This window comes from Pangasianodon hypophthalmus, chromosome 14 (genome assembly GCF_027358585.1).
Source record: "Pangasianodon hypophthalmus isolate fPanHyp1 chromosome 14, fPanHyp1.pri, whole genome shotgun sequence".
Lineage (NCBI taxonomy): Eukaryota > Metazoa > Chordata > Actinopteri > Siluriformes > Pangasiidae > Pangasianodon > Pangasianodon hypophthalmus.
Genome location: NC_069723.1, coordinates 3,844,795 through 3,863,845, shown reverse-complemented (window position 1 = coordinate 3,863,845; position 19,051 = coordinate 3,844,795). Strand labels below are relative to the sequence as shown.

The following is a 19,051-nucleotide window of genomic DNA, read 5'->3' as shown; positions in this document are numbered from 1 at the left end:
GCAGAAATGTAACAAGCAAAAAGGTTTAACTATCCTTCAAAAATAAATAAATGTACAACTTTTTCTTTTTTCCTGGTTTCCTGGTTCCTTAAATGATCATTTTTAAATGCTAATTTAAAATATTTTATATTTTAATGCAAACTTTTGCACTGAACTGTAGCTACAATTAGTTGCAAAGTACATTTGTTAGAGTTTGTAAAAATGTAATGTGTCGTTAAAGAGGTGGAACTGCTTGTTGAAGCTCCGCCCAGCTGTGTGTTGAAGCTCCGCCCAGCTGTGTATTGAACCTCCGCCCATCTGTGTGTTGAAGCTCCGCCCAGCTGCCAGAGGCAGAAATCAGATGTTTTTCCTCTGAGTGTGTTTATTTTAGAGGCTTTAGATCCAGGAGAAGGAAGAAGGAGAGAGCAGAGAGAGCTGATGGAGTCTGAGCAGCTTCCAGGTAACAGCATCATATCTACACCCTCGCATCTACACCCTCACATCTATACATCTACACCCTCACATCTACACATCTACACCCTCGCATCTACACCCTCACATCTACACACTCACATCTACACCCTCGCATCTACACCCTCACATCTATACATCTACACCCTCGCATCTACACCCTCACATCTACACATCTACACCCTCATGTCTACACACTCACATCTACACATCTACACCCTCGCATCTACACCCTCACATCTACACATCTACACCCTCGCATCTACACCCTCACATCTACACACTCACATCTACACCCTCACATCTACACATCTACACCCTCGCATCTACACCCTCACATCTACACATCTACACCCTCGCATCTACACCCTCACATCTACACACTCACATCTACACCCTCGCATCTACACCCTCACATCTACACATCTACACCCTCGCATCTACACCCTCGCATCTACACCCTCACATCTACACATCTACACCCTCGCATCTACACCCTCGCATCTACACCCTCACATCTACACATCTACACCCTCGCATCTACACCCTCATGTCTACACACTCACATCTACACATCTACACCCTCACATCTACACCCTCAGGTTTACACACTCACATCTACACATCTACACCCGTGCATCTAAATAATGTAAACTATTAGATGCGATGGTGTAGATGTGTAGATGTGAGGGTTAAATGCCAGGGGGTAGATGTGTAGTTTTTTTTACACCTTCATATCTACACCCTAACATCTATACATCTACACCCTAACATCTACACATCTACACCCTCGCATATACACCCTCACATCTACAACCTCGCATCTGCACCCATGCATCTAGACATCTACACCCTAACATCTACACCCTGGCATCTACACCCTGGCATCTGCACCCTCACATGTACACCCTCTCATCTACACCCTAACATCTACACCCTCACATCTACACCCTAACATCTACACCCTCACATCTATACCCTCTCATCTACACACTAACATTTACACCCTTGCTTCTACACCCTTACATCTACACGCTCTCATCTACACCCTCACTTCTACACCCTAACTTCTACACCCTCACATCTACATCTCCACATCTACACACTAACATCTACACCCTCGCTTCTACACCCTCACATCTACACCCTCTCATCTACACCCTAACATCTACACCCTCACTTCTACATCTCCACATCTACACACTAACATCTACACCCTCGCTTCTACACCCTTACATCTACACCCTCTCATCTACCCCCTAACATCTACACCCTCACTTCTACACCCTAACTTCTACACCCTCACATCTACATCTACATATCTACACACTAACATCTACACCCTCGCTTCTACACACTAATATCCAAACCCTCGCTTCTACACCCTTACATCTGCACCCTCACATCAAAAACGCCTAGCGCAGGCCATTAAAAAAAGCACTTTTAACAAACATTTATACCATTTCAGAGTTTATCTTTAACTTATCCAAGTTCTGTGAAGCTTTTTGCTTTATACTGTATTTTTTTAAGTTGTATAACTTTTGTTTTAAATACTTACAGTTTAAGTGTAAAAGTATAACCATAACTGTTTTGTCTGTAAAAAATTGTTGCTATTTTAAAAATTGTTTAAAAAAGTAACTTTAAGATTTCTTATGAATACTGATTTAAATGCAGATGGCAAAATATTGCAAAATAATGATAAAATAGCAACATTATGTTGTGTGTGTGTTTTGTTTTTTGTGTATGTGCTCTTTTCCATGTTTTGCAAATTTCTTGGTTTTTAATGTAACTTTATATTACTTTATAACATACAGTATATTATTAATATATATATACTATATATACTGTATATTATTTGAATTTCTTAGTGTAACAGTTGAGATTGCTATTTTTTTAAATGTTAAAAAGTTAACTAAATAATGATGCAATTTTAGAAAATACTGATTTAAATTCTCGTTCAAATAAAAAACAAAAAATCAGTATTTATATTTCTTTGCTTTTTACGGGGTTGTCTGTAAACCCTTAGAAATTTCTTTACAAATTTTTTCAATTTTACAAACTATAATTTAGTAAAATAAATTAATAAATGAATAAAATAATAATAACTAGTAAAAAAAAAGAAATTTTTTATACTTGTCAAAGTATAGTATAGCAGTGGATTTTTTTTTCTTTACAATTTTTAAAAATATTTAAAATTTTGTAAAAATGTTACCTAAATACCTTTGTATTTCCTAAAAATACAGTTTTAAATTCTGCTTAAAACAGTCAAATTTAGTTTGAGCATTTTATTCTTTGTGCTTTTTGAGGCCAATCTGTAAACCTTTATAAATTCTTTTATATTTTAACATTTTAGAAACTATAATTAAAAGGAACTAGAAAAAAAGAAAAAGGTTTAAATGCATAATTTGTATATAGTTTGTATAATCATAGTATAACAATGGATGGTATAATATATATATATATAAAAACATAAAATTGATTCATTTTTTTACATTTTAAAAGTTATAATTTAAGGAACGACGTGTGAATGCATTTATTTAATTGAATATTAGAAAAATAGTTCAACCTTACGTTATGAAGTAAAATTTCAGTGCTTCTTCACTGACAATATTTTACTATTATAGTTTTCATTATGTATTATTTATATAGAATATATTTTATATTTAAAAAAATGCTTCATTATATACTGTTATTTATTGTTGACAGAACATTGCAAACAAAAAATTCAGTACTATTCCATTTTCATTTCAGAAAGCAGAATTATAGGTATTTTTGGAGGTCAGATGTGTTTTTAATGCGAGTTAACCTTTTTTTTTTTCGTGTTTTACATAACCTTAACAAATCTCATCGAGGTAAAATCCTGCATGTTTTCTAATCGTCAGCTAACACCTTGTGTAAATATTGATCTCTCTGACTGTACTCTGATAACATACAGCACACACTTCGTGTTGGAATTTGTAATATTATTGTTGTTCTTATGTAGGCCACAGATCAACTGTTTTTAAAAAATGTGCTAATATGCTCTGTACATTAGTTAAAAAAAGTGGAAATTATTTATTTTCATATTCATATATTCATATTTTCATTCTTTTTTTATGTGCTAATTTAAATTTCACTTATAAACAGAATGGCACTTATAACAAACATCACACCCTTAACTGAGGATTTAAATAAATCTGATTAAGAAAATAATTAAATAATCAACATCACGATGTGTAATTTATTCATTTTCTCATTATTCTTAATAAAACTGTTTATTAATCAGCAGGATGTAATGTTCCTCTGTTTCTAGCTGCATGGTCTCTACCCGGTGAGGGAGCGGAGGTGGGCGGGGCCTCTCTTCCATTACTGGGTGTGTCTGAAGACCTGGGAGGCGGTCCTTTAATCCCCATGACACAACATGGCAAGGTTTGCTTTATAATTTAGAAATATATGTAAAATCATATTTTATTTAAAAACATGTTTCTCACTTTATTTATTTAACCCAAACTTTTCAAGTGGGCTAAATTTAGTTCCCTATAATGGATTTAAAAAAAAAAAAATTAATATTTAGCATTAACTTCATGTAGCATGACAATTAGCAAATAAATCTGCATCTTTAATCAGTAAAATATTAATATTTATAAAACTAAAAAAGCTAATTTTTTAGGTAAATATAACATTTTCTACATTTAATTTTTGTCCTAAAAATAATAGCAATAAAACATATTAAGTACTACAAACTTAATTACTACTACTACTACTACTACTAATAATAATAATAATAATAATAATAATAATAATAATAATTTCCCCACATAACATGTAGCAGACATTTGAATTTCCATGAACATTAATATTTTAATTTAACTTAAATTATTATTATTATTATTAGTAGTAGTAGTAGTAGTAGTATTGCAAAAATTTAAACATACACAATGTTCCACCTGAAATGTGCTTCTTTATTTTTGCAAGGCTAATGCAGCTAAGATGTCAGGAAATATTATAGCTACCAATTTAGCATAGCACAAACTGTATTTCTATATTAGCACTAACATTTTTTAACAGTTTGTATCAGTAACACTGTAACATAAATATAAAATTGTACATAAACATGTAAAATGGCCATGGATGCAAATTGTAAAAAGTTACAAAAGTTTGCAAATCCAGTAAATACGGATTTACATTTTGTTTAATAACGCAAAATTAAGTACATATAAAATTGGCCGTGATCACAAACTGGTGGAATATATAAGTATTAAATATGGAACTGTATTATCATCCAAATCTTTCGAATTTTATCCGCTTTCAAACTCGTAGCCTGGAAATGTAATAGCTACGTAGTTTAGGTTTAGACGCGCTTTTTTTTGTTTTACGATGCTAAAATCTTCTATTACTTGCTAGCGCACACGTCAAACCACAGACACGTTTGTTCCCAGGATGAGCCGTGGTCATATGACAGCTCTGCTTCCTCCTCCGAGGAGAGCGACGATGATGATTCAAGGAAGAAGAAGAAGAAGAAGAAACTTAGAAAAAAGAAGAGCAAGGTGATTTAGTCGAGTCTCTCTTTACATATTCATATTCCGTCCCATTTCCATCTCTCATATCACAGCAACTTACCAAATTTATTAAAAATATGTCATCAATTTTTATCCATTCATAGTTACATTCAATGTATCTAGAGACTGGAGACTCCTCCCCTAAATGTTTAATAAACGTCTCTATGTATCAACGATTACACACCATTTGTTTTCAGTGGAGCGTCCACTGTACAAGTCGAGCTGTTACCATAGAAACGATAATGCATTAGATAGAATAAGCTCATTAATGTAAACCTGCTGTCAGAAAATTAACCGAAGCCTTCTGACCAATCAGAATCCAGAACTCGACAGCACTGTGATGTAATAGGTACGATCTATTGCTACGTTAATTTAATGTGTTCGGCTCGTTATTTTGTATCGTAACATCATTTCTTCTCCGGGACTTTCCACAGAGATCGAGCTCATCATCATCGTCTTCCTCCAGTTCCTCGACAGACAGTGACAGCAGTGAGGTGAGTAAATATAACAAACGGAAAAACAACGGTAAAACGTACTGCGTAATTTCTGGATAATACGAAAAAATTTCACTTTGGATTAGTGACACTTTTTCAAATGAATCTTACCCCAAAATATGGCTAGAAATGGACTCGGTTTTATTCAGCTAGCATGATTTCTATTGTATCACGTGACCATGACTAGCAAATACACATGATTAGCTATTGTGCTGTTAGATTCTTTCACATCATGCTAGCTATCCTAATCGTTAATTTATTATAAAACATAATATTTTAAAACATCTCTCAGGTTATTAGTCTTTTTTAAATGCTAGCAACATGAAAACAAAATTGATAAATACAATCTAGCAGAATTCATGGCTAGCAAAGAATAAAAGCTAGCATCTACTTGGTTACACGCATTCTAAGTTATTTCGTTGTTGTTTTTATGTGTTTTGTAAATTATTTCTAAAACCTCTCTAAAAGTGTGTGAAATGTAGCTAGATATAACGGAAAGATAAACACTAACAGGTGTGTGTTAGCATGACATTGTTTGTGATATGATTAGCCAAACAGATCACCAATCCTTTGTTGTTGTTTTTTTTTTTTAAACTTTCATCCAAAAACTGCTAATATGGTTAGCATGAGTAGCTATTTTGTGGTTCTGGCTAGCTGATGCTCATGATTAGCTTTTGTAATGTTGTGCTACTTATAGTTTTCAAGTTATTTGTTAGATTTTTGCTAACGATATTAAATGGACACAAATTTCTCCACAGGATGAGAAGAAGAAGAAGAAGAGCAGGAGGAAGAAAAGGAAACAGAATGCTGTGACTACAGCGATACCTGAGACAGGTGGGAGAAATCGATCACGCTACGAATCTTTGTTGAATTTTGTCATAAGTAGAACGCTGAGTGCTAAATTTAATTATTCGTAATGTTTGATGGTTCGTTCATATTCATGTGTGATTGGGAATTACACCACAGCGCTGATGAATTCTGGATTGTGATTGGTCAGAAGGTATTGATGAATTTTCTGTAACAGCAGCTCTGACAGTAGCGCAGATTTATCTTAATGCACTCGTTCTGACACGTTATCGTTTCTATAGTAGCACTTCATTCACAGGGACTTGTACAGCGGACAATAATAACAAACCAATTTTAAAAAGTGTGTAATTGTTGATATGGAGATGTTTTCTCCAAGGTAAGGTAAGTTTATTTAACATTTATGGAAGGAGTCTCCAGTGTCAGAGCTTTGTAACAGTCAATGCTTAGCTTGTCATAGCTATTGTGCTGTTAGTTTCTGTCGCATCATGCTAGCTATGCTTATGATTAGTTTATTATTAAAACTAAATATATCACCACATTTTAAAAATGATTTTTCCGATCTTAAAAGTATTATCTTTTTTTTTCTAAAATGCTCGTCATGTGGTTATGGATGAACACAAGTTTAAAAATGTGAAAAAAAAAACATAATAGCACTATAACTAACATTAATTCAACTGTATGTTTTCCAGGACAGTTTGTGGTTTCTCTCTTTTTTGCCGTTTTTTTTTTTGTCTTATTAACTTCAAAAGAGAGAAAAAAGAGAGGACGGTGAAAGAACGACTGTTTATAGCTGCTATAACGTAAACGTAACACAAACTAGCTTGTTTCGCAAACATTAAATGTAGCTATAAATGGATAAAAAGTATGATGTGTCGTTTTATAATAAATTTAAAAAAAAATTAATCACTGTCAAACTGGAATTAGAGGAAAAAACTCTTCAGGATGTTATTGGAAAATAATCAACTTTGGCATGGCAGCAGTAACTCCACCTCATCACACCACCCAGTCGTTGATTATTTTACTGCAAAAGCACAACACGGAGTGTTTTATTCCTTAATTACACACTAAAGCGTATTTATATATACTTTTCTTTGGATGAAATCATTACAATGTCTCACACTTTTTTATTTTTTCTTCACGTTAGCTTGACTCGAGTCTTTGTAATAGCTGTAACTTCTGCACTGGAGTGAAATTCTCATCCGCATTATAACACACTCCACCCTTTTATCTTATCTGCAGATACAAACACACCACCCTGTGTGTACACACACACTCCACGACACACCCTCGCTGTTAACGCACTAACTCTCAGCAGAGTGTTTGATGTGGCCATTACTGTCCATATACAACTCCTAGTTAGGTGATATACAGTGCAGAACAACACACACTCACACACACACACACACACACACACACACACACCCAGTCGACTTGTACAAATGGACCTCATGGATGCCACGAATGATAAGTGAGTCTTTCATGCACTGTATTTTTCAATTATAGAGGCCAAAGATGGATAGTACAACAAAACAAAAACACACACACACATGCACTAACTACATTTCCACCGATCGATTATTCTGTACATTAGAACAAAGCCATTATCCGGACCAGTGGGCGTGTGATGGATTTTCTGCGTAAATTATATATAAAAAAAAATCTGTCTTGCTAAACACAAACGTTAATTAATTTTAATGTTATTTGTGTATATAAATATTATTAATTAATAGTTTAATATTAATCTAATAAGGAACAACTGTTTATAGCTGCTATAACTTCAGTGAGAACAGGAACTAACTGTTTTACAGAATTAAATGTAGCTATAAATGAATAAAATATATGACGTATTGTTCTCTAATAAATATAAAACTGTAACTGGTGGTAAATTGCTGTGGTGTAAGAAGAATAAAACACTTGGGGATGTGCTGTTAGAGGAAAATAATCAACTTCAGGGTCTTAACAGTAACTCCGCCCACTTGTGTAACAGTAACTCTGGTACATCGCACCACCCCGTTGTTGAATAATTTTCTATAACAGCACGACACACACAGTTTAATTCTTTACATAACTGATAAAATAAATAAAGCTGTTTTTAGTGTTGTCACACAGTGTGCGTGTGTGTGTGTGTGTGTGTACACATATATATAGATATATAGATACAGCCTTTGGGGACTGTTTTGTGTTTTTGCATCTGCCAGACTGTGTCTGTGACTCAGGTGTGTGTGTGTGTGTATACAGCCTTTGGGGATTGTTTTGTTTTTTTGCATCTGCCAGACTGTGTGTAAGACCCAGGATTGTGTGTGTGTGTGTGTGTGAGGGTATGCATATATATATATATATATATATATATATATATATATATATATATATATATATATATATATGTGTGTGTGTGTGTGTGTGTGTATATATATAGTCTTTGGGGATTGTTTTGTGTTTTTGCCTCTGCTAGATTGTGTGTATGACTCAGGAGTGTGTGTGTGTGTGTGTGTGTGTGTGTGTGTATGTTTCCTACAGGCCTCGTGCTGGAAATTGTGTTAACGCCACTGAAAGAGCAAAACGACGAGCGACAGATGAAGAAAGCAAAAAAAGACAGCGCTAGAGTAAGCACAACCACTGTGTGTTTGTGTGTTGTGTGTGTGTGGAATAATATACTATATATAAGTCCATATACTGTATATAGTATAAATTGTTTATATGTTCAAATAATAAATGTAAACTCGAAATAATCATTATTATTATTATTATATTTATTATTATTATTATTACTAGGGGGCCAAGCACCATAGGTTCTTAGGCACCCTATGTTTATTGTATGTTTTCTTGTTCTTCTTCTTCTTCTTCTTCTGGCTAGGGTGGCTATGAGAGCCCATAGAACCATCTGGTAAAAAGTTATGAAATTTGGCATAGTGATTGAGGAGGGTCGAAGGAACATTCTGACCAAATTTTTGCCAAGTGCTGCCAATGCTCTAGCGCCACCATCGGGTCAAATTTGGGCCTAATTTGGAAGTACATTTATGGTCATAACTTTTGAACCATGTGTCTAAAATTTAAAAGCCAGGCATCCCTGGATACCCTGGGTTGAGATGAGTTCAGTGCTTGAACTATAACGTCAGTGTCTGCCTAATTAGATATTCCGCCATTTTGGATTTTATCAAAAAACAGTTTTTACGCTACTGCTCCTATAAATTTTGTCCAATCATCACCAAATTTGGCAAAAATCATCTTCCGAGTAAGCCTCACAAAAGGTATCAAAAGAATTTTTAATAGTCCATAGGGTTTGTCCGTAATGGGCCAAAGAATCTGATGGCGAAGCCACCAAACAGGAAGTGAGGCTGTATCTCAGCAACGACTTTGTGCACTGACACATGGCATTTTCAGGACCATGACCTGAGGCTATGCAACAAATTCCGTGATAGCGCCACCTACTGGTCAAAAGTAACAAGAACATGCTAAAAAATGCTTACATCTAACTTTTGCTTCTCCTCCTCCAAATTTTGTCCAATCTTCACCACATTTGGCTCACATCATCTTGACATCTGTCTAAACAATGCTGGAACAATGCCACCCTGCTGTCCATTTGTTCATCTAGACCTTTCATCCTACAGTCAGAGAATTCCAGCACTGTCAATGATCAAAACATACACATCATGAGTGAAACTACAAATCACTCTTGAATCACTTTGCCTAAAGTTATGGCTCCGCTTTCCTGTAATTGTTTAGGCAACAACTGTGGTGCATCTGTGAATGTGCAGCTCACCGAGTCTGGGTGCTTGGCCCCCGAAAAAGCTTTAATTCTTCTTCTTCTTTTAAATTATTATTATTATTTACTAAATATAAATAATAATAATATAAATAAATATAAATAAAAAATAAATATATTTACTAAATATAAATAAATAAAAATAAATAAAACTACTAATAATAAATTACCAAATACTAAAAAAATGAAGTGGACATGAAATATTACATTATAAATTATAATGAAATTGATTTTTTTTTTTGTTGCTGTTTATTTATTTATTTATTTATTTATTTATTTGTATTTGTTGGTCATTTCATTGTTCAGTGAGAAAAAAAGTAATTATAATTCCATATCTCAATAATGATGTTTTTTCATTTTGTTTTTCGTTTGTTTGTGTTTGTTTATTTGTTTTTCTTTTATTTTTTGTGCATTTTGCTTATTAGTGTAATTAATGATAAAAAAAAAAGACTGGACCTCACTGTGCATCATTATCTTTTGGTCAGAAGAAGAAAAGAAAGAAGAAAGACAAGAAGAAGCGGAAGCAGAAGAAAAAGAAGAAGAAGAACAAAAAGAAGAAAAAGAAAAAGAAGGTGATAAGCATGAAAATTAATTATACATCTGATTAATATAATTGTGATTTAAAAAAAAAAAAGACAATTTCTTCTTTCTGTCTTGTTCAGGATTCCAGCTCGTCTTCCTCTTCCGACAGCTCGTCATCGGATAGTGAAGATGAGGACAAGAAGAAAAAGAAGAAGAAGAAAAAGAAGAAGAAGAAAAAGAAGAAGAAGAAGGTATAAAGTGGACAGAATCTTAAAGGTTATTTTTTGTTTAATTTTGTTTTAACTGTGATATGTTCGAGCAGGACTCATCATCTGACAGCTCCAGCGATGATGAAAAGAAGAAGAAGAAGAAAAAGAAGAAAGACAAGAAAAGAAAGAAGAAGAAAAAGAAGCTGAAGAAAAAGAAGAATGTGAGGAGGAAAATCATAAGGGAAAAAAATTAATGAGCATATAGTGTCTGTATTGTGGAATTTTATATATTTTGATTTCCTGTCTAAATTTTTTTTTTTTAGTACTCAAGCTCCAGCTGCAGTTCTTCCTCATGCGAGAGTGACGAAGAGAAATCGAGCCAGAGATTAAAGAAAGTAGGATGGGTTCAAACATAATATTTTTTTCAATTTGCGGAATTTTTTTTAATTTATGATTTGTGTGTACAAACATTTTTTGTTGAATTTAATACAAAAGAATTAATTAAAAAATAATAATAATAATTTCCCAAGATGCTAATATTAGTATCTATTATCAAGATGCTAGTATTAGTATTAGTAAAAGAAAAAAAAGTATATTCTTATTTACTGCATGAAGAGACAGTTATAATATTTATTGCCCTTAAAATTAAAAATATAGTAAAATTTAAAAATATATATATAAATAAAAATAAAAAATAAAATTAATTCAATAAGTGAACAAGATATTAAATTTAATGAATTTTCTAAAAAAAAAAAAAAAAAAAAAGAAAAAAAAGTCAAGTTTAAATAATTTAAATCTTTCTTTTTTTCAGCTCCTGCATTTCTCTCATCAAAATATATGGTACACCAATAAAAAAAAACAATAAAAAAAAAATCAGTGAATAGGATATGAAATTTTAAATAATCCTTAGATTTTTATAATGTAATCTTGAATAATACAAATTAAAATATGAATCAGGGTATTTCATTTTGAAATCCCTAATCCTCACTGTAAGCCCTCCCCTCACTCTAACTCCGCCCTCAATGTAACCCTGCCTTGTATAGGTTTCTTATAAACATGTAATTGTTTGATAAATTTTTATTGTTATTTATATTCTAGTTTAGGTGGATAGCTAGCTAGCTAATTTGTGCTATCAACTAATCACTTTAGTATTTTAATAATTTTCTGAATTTTTTTTATTAGCAGGAATCAGGAAAATGGTCACCGTGGGGTGATGACGCTGCCAGAAACGAGGTTTGAGCTTTTAGTATTATTAATTTTTAAAATTTTCAAATTCAGATTTGTGAAATTTCCCTTTAAAATACATTCTTGGAATATCAGCAGCTCACACACGCATACGAGTGCACACACACACACACACACACACACAGACAGTGCAGGTGCACTCTGTAGGCCCCATCTATCACTCATTCTTTATCCTTCACTCCTTTCTCCTCCCTTTTCTCTTTTTCATCCTGTTTTTTTTTTGTTTTTTTTTCTCTTTTAACATCTCTCTCTCTCTCTTATTCTGTTTTATTCTGTGTATTTGACTCCACACATCTTGCTCTCAATCCTGATCAGGTTCCCAATCCTTACACCATGATGCTCCCACCACCATGCTTCAGACTAGAGAATGGTGTTTTCAGGATATTGGGATTCTGCCAAATGTAGCACTTTGACAAAAAGTTCAAATTCTGGTCTTCATTTCTTGGGTCTGGTCAATCAGGCCCAAGAACTTTTTTCGACATGTTTACTGAGTCTCTAACGTGGGATTTTATATTTTTTTTTGGCTTTCTTCTCATTAGACTTCTATGTAGTCTAGCTTTGTGGTTGTTCTGTGAACAGGTTCTCTCAACTGAGCTCCTTCAGAGTTACTAATATAAATGAGGCATGTTAGCTAACTAGCAAGCTAAGCCTGTTAAATTCTTAGTTAGCATGCCAACTTCACTAATATGATACCTAGCTACTTAGCTGAGATGAAAAGGACGCTGTATAGATGGAGGCTTCTGTTGGCTTGGAGAGGTGATACAGTGATACAATAATCGATACGATACAAGAAATGATAGATACGATAAACATCCATCCCTCCCTCCATCCAGCCATCCATCCATTTTCTGTACCGCTTATCCTACACAGGGTCACGGGTAACCTGGAGCCTATCGCAGGGGACTCGGGGCACAAGGCAGGGGAGACCCTGGAGCGGGTGCCAGCCCATTGCAGAGCTACAATAAACACTTTTCCAATTTTGACACTAAAAAGGACAACACGACATTTTGGAAAACAACGTTTTGGCTTGCTTTCGAAAAAAAATCCCTACAGACTCCTGCTTTGTTTTTTGCAAGCGTGAGGCGGCCATTTTAGGTCCATTTCAATTCCAGACTGCTTCAGAAACTTCAGGGGGTTAATACTTATGCAAGGTAGTCTGTATAAAAGTTTTAAATAGCTTTAATCCATCTTTCTATTTTATTTATCTTTTTTTTTTTTTGCTGTTGAATAAATCTACGTTTTTAAGGGGTTTTTAGCTATACATAAAACATAAAATCTGAAATATAAACGTTCTCCATTTAAAATGGCTGACACTTCTCATTTCTTTGCTAAATGTGTTTAATCATCTGGATTTTAGTATCGTGGTGCGTTTTATTCAGGGTCTTACATTATTAAAAGCAGTTCAGAGTCTAGAGAAGAGCAGTTACTTCAGAGAGCAGAGTTTTGTTCCTCAGCTCCAAACATCATTAAGTGAAGATGGTGTTGAAAGAAGCGAAATACGGGATGAAATGTGGGGCGAAGAGTCGCGAGTGATGTGATTATGTCCAAATTAGACAGCTGTGTGCAGGCTCGTGTTAGCCCTGAGGACAAATCAGCCCATTTCAGACAATCTCTCCCTCTCTCTCTCTCTCTCTCTCTCTCTCTCTCAGGGGTTAAGGTCAGGAGTGACAGCTGATGATTGGTCAGCAGCTTCCCCAGGTTCACCAGGTTTGTTTCAGCTCAAACTCACACACTTTTTATTGATCAGTTCATTCTCATGTGTCGCTCCATTCTTTCCATCAAACCTTTTTTTTTCCCCTCTCAGCCCTTCACCTGAGGTGTGTTTACTTTTGCACACTTTTAGCTACAAGGCTAACGCAGTGTGATGTTCATTTAATGTCCCTTTCATTCACTAATTCTGCCTGCCATCCATCTCTTTTATTCTGTTGTTCTTTCTGTTTTGGTTGTTTTCTTTTCTTTTCTTTTTTTCTTTCACATTCATTTATCATTTCCTGTTTTCTCCTCTTCCACTTCTCTTTCTTTCTTTCTTTCTTTCTTTCTTTCATATTCTGTCACTCCTTCTTGTCTCCATTTCTACTTTTCTTGCAAGATTGTTCTCTTTTTCTCTTTCTTTCTTTCTTTCACCACTTCTCATTTGTATTCTATCATTTCTTGTTATTTCCTCTTCTACTTTCTTTCTTTCTTTCTTTCTTTCTTTCATATTTTGTCACTCCATCTTGTCTCCATTTCTACTTTTCTTGCAATTTGGTTCTCTTTCTTTCTTTCTTTCTTTCTCATATTCTGTCACTTCCTGTTTTCTCCATTTTTACTTTCTTGCAGTTTCTTTCTCATATGCCCTTTCTGTTCCTTTCTTTCTTTCTTTCTTTCTTTCACCATTTGTATTCTATCATTTCCTGTTTTTTCCTCTTCTACTTTTTTCTTTCTTTCTTCCTTTCTTTCTTTCTTATATTCTGTCACTTCCTCTTTTCTCCTTTTTTTAACTTTCTTGCAGTTTCCTTCTCATATGCCCTTTCTCTTTCTTTCTTTTGGGTTTTCAGCTCCTTCTGGAAAAGAGGACATGAGGCAAATGTTTATATACCAAAATATATCACACACCAAAACTATACACACCTCTAAATATAGCTGATTATACACTCTGATTTTTTCCCAGCATTCCCTGCAGTCTGTGAGGCTGAGAGGACTGATAGGAGATGTGACGATGGTGAAAGAGGAGAAGAAGAAATGAAAGAGAAGCTGAAGAAAAAGAAAACGGTTCTGTTTATTAGCCAAGTTAGTTGAAAAAAAAAGCAAGGGGTGACATCACACGTTCCTGTGCTGTTAGCTTCTCCGCTTTAATTAAAAACACAGCTAGCATGCTAACTGATGCTAATTTTCATGCTAGTCATCATAGCTAGCTCGATAAGAAATGATTGCTAGCTTGCAAGTAGACATCTTACCTCTCAGGTTCATGTTTCTGAAAAGGTGTGGAATTAGAACTCATAAAACTATAATATAGCAGCAAAAAATAAAATAAAGATATGCATAAAATAAAAAAATAAAAAATATTTTACAAAGTGTATAAATAAAATCCCGGTGTATCCCTGCTTTTTTTCTTGAATTCAAAAAAAAAAAAAATTTCTAATCCAGTATCTTTCCATTAGGATCCTGCTTCATCTTCAGAATCATCCTCTTCCTGTTTGGAAAGTTCCTCGTCAGACAGTGAGGATGACAAAAAGAAGAAGAAGAAGAAAAAGAAGAAAAAGAAGAAGAAAAAGAAGAAGAAGAAGGTGCTCTATTCACCATAAATTAAATAAATTACCTTAAGTATTATAAATGACCTTGTGTTCTCCTTGTCGTTTTCAGGACTCGAGCTCATCTTCATCTTCATCAGATAGCGAGGATGACAAGAAGAAAAAGAAGAAGAAGAAGAAAAAGAAGAAGAAGAAAAAGAAGAAGGGGAAAAAGAAGGTAAAAAAGTAAAATGTGAAATGAAATATACAGCAGAATGCAATACAGTGCTAATACTGAAGCATACATGTACATGATGCTAATGCTAATATTGGATCAGGTGTATGAAATGCTATCGCTAATGCTAGGCTGAATTCCATGAACGTATGAAATAATTATGCTAACATTTGGGTTGTGGAAGGCTAATGCTAATTCAATTAGGCGTAGCACAAGCAAAAATATACTTGATATACTTCAATAAATAAATAAGTAAATAAATTTCAAGAATAACAATGAAAGGAATTAAAGAAATGAAATAAATAAATAACACAACAAAATACATTTAAAAATGCAAACAAAAAACACAAATAAATAAATAAATAAATAAGGTTTATAGGCGTTCATAAAGACGACATGCAAATTCACACAAATTTCAAATTAGTATAAAAACGTTATGTTTATAATATAAAATTAGCATAGAGTTTATTCTGATTCGAACTTTATACTGTATTTATGTACAAATTTCTCTCACTCAGGACTCGAGCTCGTCCTCGTCCTCATCGGACTCTTCCTCTTCAGATAGCGAGGATGAAAAGAAAAAGAAGAAGAAAAGAAAGAAGAAGAACAAGAAGAAAAACGTGAGTTTCGTCCCCACACTGCGAGAAAACATCTTTTTACCTGTTAACGTTGTTGTTGTTGTTGTTGTTGATGATGATCTTGTTGTTTTTGTTGTTGTTGTTGTTGTTGTGTTACAGGCCAGCAGCTCTTCATCTTCATCTGACAGTGAGGAGGAACGGACGAGGGTGAAGATGAAAAAAAGAGGAAAGAAGAAAAAGGGCAAATCCAAGAAGACGAAGAAGAAGGTGATTCTGGAATTCAGGTTTATTTTTAAAATAAATAAATAAATAAATTTTATTTCTTTTAATTACTGAATTATTGTTCATTCACTTTTTTTTTTCCTTACTATTATTTTTTTTTATTATAGTTTTTTCAGTTATGTTAATATATTTTACTCATGTGGTTGATGGTTTATTTTCAGTTACTGGAGTAGGTTTTATTATTATTTTAATCAAATCACAAAAAAAAAAAAAATTATATGCCAAGGAAAACAAAATCAAATATTAAAATAATTTAAGTAAAGTCTAATCATTTGCGCCAACGTTTCAAACATGGCATATATTGGATTTTATTTTCAGTCCACTCCCCTCGCTGATACGTGTTGCCATGGCAACCGAGTCCAGCCATTGACTTGTGTTGTAGATTTTTGGTGCTTATTTCAAATGTTTTTATTTCTGTTCTGCACCAGGGTTCCAGCTCTCCAACTCACATCGATGACGAAAATAAAAAGAAGAAGGAGGACTTGAAGGTAAAGGAATAAATTACACTGAGATTAAAGGCAGTAACTGTGTGTGTGTGTGTGTGTGTGCAAATATTTTTTTAAAAATCTGTTTGAAAGGAAAAATACTTCTAATACTTTTGCTATCACCTATCCTAGTGTTATTTTAATTTCCTTTTTGACAACTGTAAGCTTTTCTTTGCGACAGCTACCCAATGTGTTTAAACAGTTATTATTATTATTATTATTATTGTTCAAGTTAGCTTATGCTACTATTACCATAAAATGGAGATCGTTCTTAGCCATGCATTAATTAATTGTAGGCAAAGTGGCAGCTACAAGTCCAAAATGAGCAAAACCTCTGTTTGTGCGCTGCTACTCACCTAGCTAGCTAAATGTTTTGAGATGAGTGGTTATTAGCATGTTGCTGACTAGCCTCGCTAGCTAAAATTATATTTTTTAATTCACAATCCATTTGAGAAATTATTTGTGAAATTAAAATTTAAAAAATACTCTTTAAAGGAACATTTGATTCAATTCACTAAAAAGAGTGAATTTACTGAATCGATTCAGAGTCATTTTGATTCTGACTGTGCAGGATGAAGTGAAGGAAGAACCTCAGGATGAAGGGAGCGAAGCAGTGGGAGGAGGAGAGGACGGAGAGAGATACGACACATTCCCAGACGATCCCACGCGTGGCGTCTTTACTGAGGGGGCGGAGTCTCAGGGCGAGGGCTCCAGTGTCACCTGGGGGGGCGGGGCTTTAGGCTACAGATCTCACCTGGACACCGGGAGGAACGGCGACGGCTCACAATATCAGATGTTTAACGAGAACGAAATATGATTGATTTTTAAAAAAAAAAAAAAAAAAAAACATTTTGCTTTTTGTAAAAATCACTCTGATTTTTTTCTTGCACTCTAAAGATTCGAGTTTACATTTGAATCACGAGATTCAGCACTTGTTTTACTTTGCACACGAAGTCATGTGCAGATTTTCAGGAACATCATCAGGGCTTTTTTGTTAGGAACAAGGTTAGATTCTTTATCTCAGAGATAATTGAAGAGATTTTTGATTTGTGTTTTGTGATTTGTTTTTGTTTTTTTGCTTTATGGAGCATGAAATTATTACTTTTTTAGCTTAAGTTTTAGTTTTAGATACTAGTTCAGATTTTTAGATTTGATCAAATGAGCACAAAAAGGGCTAAAATGACTGAATAAGGACAAATTGGAGCTGAAAAAATGGAAATGCTTGGTGGTTGTAAGGACACTCGCTTTATCATACAAATCATTTTATCTCAGTTATTTTATCAGTGATGATACTAACTCTGGATATTTCTTGAGAAAATGCTATAAATGTTTTTTTTTTTATTTCAAATACCATTTTAATGACATTTCAGTTAATAAAACAGTGAGAGGGAGTGAAATAAAACCTTAAAACTGCATCTTAAAAATGAATCTAAATTTTTATCTAGAAGAATCCGGTCACTTGTTACACTCTGAAACTTTTGCATTGACTGAAGTAGAGATTATGAAGAAAAATGATACACTTTTGTGACAATTATTTACAATAAACAACAAAAAATAACATTTTCTTTTGACTCACCCTCGTATTAATCAGTTGGTATAAAATGAAACTCAGAATCTTTTTTTTTTTCTTTTTAATAGAAAGATGATTTCAGGCTGTTTAGGATTGATGACACAGCAGCACTTACAGGATGAAGAGTAATGCACGGACACAAGTTACCTTAATGTCAATTTTACAAAATTTTTCAAAATAAAAAATGAACAATATGATGTTTGTGTAATGATCTTAATTATGCTCAAAAAAGATTTACTTTTTTATCATTACAATTTGGCAAGCGTTTACTATTACGTAAACAATTGCATTTTTTTTTATTTGTTAAAGAACGACACGTCATAGTTTTTATGAGTTTACAGTTACATTTAATGTTCTGCGAAATGAGTTAGTTCCTGTTCTCACTTATGTTACAGCAGCTATAAACAGTTGTTCCCTCACCAGCCTCTCTTTATTCTCTCTGCAAGTTAATTAGACAAAAAAAAAAAAAAAAAAAAACACAAAGTATAAACTCCTGATCTGAAGATTTACATAAAGTCACAGCTTTACCTCTGACTGACACTGGAGACTCCTTCCATGAATGTTAAATAAATGGAAGGAAAACTTCAGCATATCAGTGATTATATGCTTTGAAAACATGTGTAAATCAGAATTTCAGATTTACATAAACGGCTGATTTATGTTT

The 19,051-nt window shown here is 33.6% G+C and overlaps 1 protein-coding gene across 1 annotated transcript; it reads left to right on the top strand.

Annotated features, from left to right (window-relative positions):
* The first annotated feature begins 348 nt into the window (after positions 1-348).
* LOC113544520 (cylicin-2-like) lies at positions 349-18,806 on the top strand. The gene is made up of 19 exons (XM_053239821.1): positions 349-439; positions 3,743-3,858; positions 4,869-4,976; positions 5,423-5,482; positions 6,241-6,316; positions 8,807-8,892; positions 10,538-10,624; positions 10,715-10,825; positions 10,897-11,004; positions 11,107-11,178; positions 11,966-12,016; positions 13,678-13,735; positions 14,679-14,797; positions 15,169-15,294; positions 15,371-15,475; positions 15,991-16,092; positions 16,210-16,317; positions 16,761-16,820; positions 17,389-18,806. The coding sequence occupies exons 1-19, from the start codon at positions 418-420 to the stop codon at positions 17,632-17,634; spliced, it is 1,821 nt and encodes a 606-aa protein (XP_053095796.1). The 5' UTR covers positions 349-417; the 3' UTR covers positions 17,635-18,806.
* Positions 18,807-19,051: the final 245 nt, after the last annotated feature.

Bases quoted from the DNA above. Each gene is read 5' to 3' on its own strand.
- LOC113544520 (XM_053239821.1), top strand. From the start codon at position 418: ATGGAGTCTGAGCAGCTTCCAG. The intron at 11,005-11,106 runs GTGAGGAGGAAA...TTTTTTTTTTAG, and splicing joins AGCTGAAGAAAAAGAAGAAT to TACTCAAGCTCCAGCTGCAG. The intron at 13,736-14,678 runs GTTTGTTTCAGC...ATTTTTTCCCAG, and splicing joins AGCTTCCCCAGGTTCACCAG to CATTCCCTGCAGTCTGTGAG.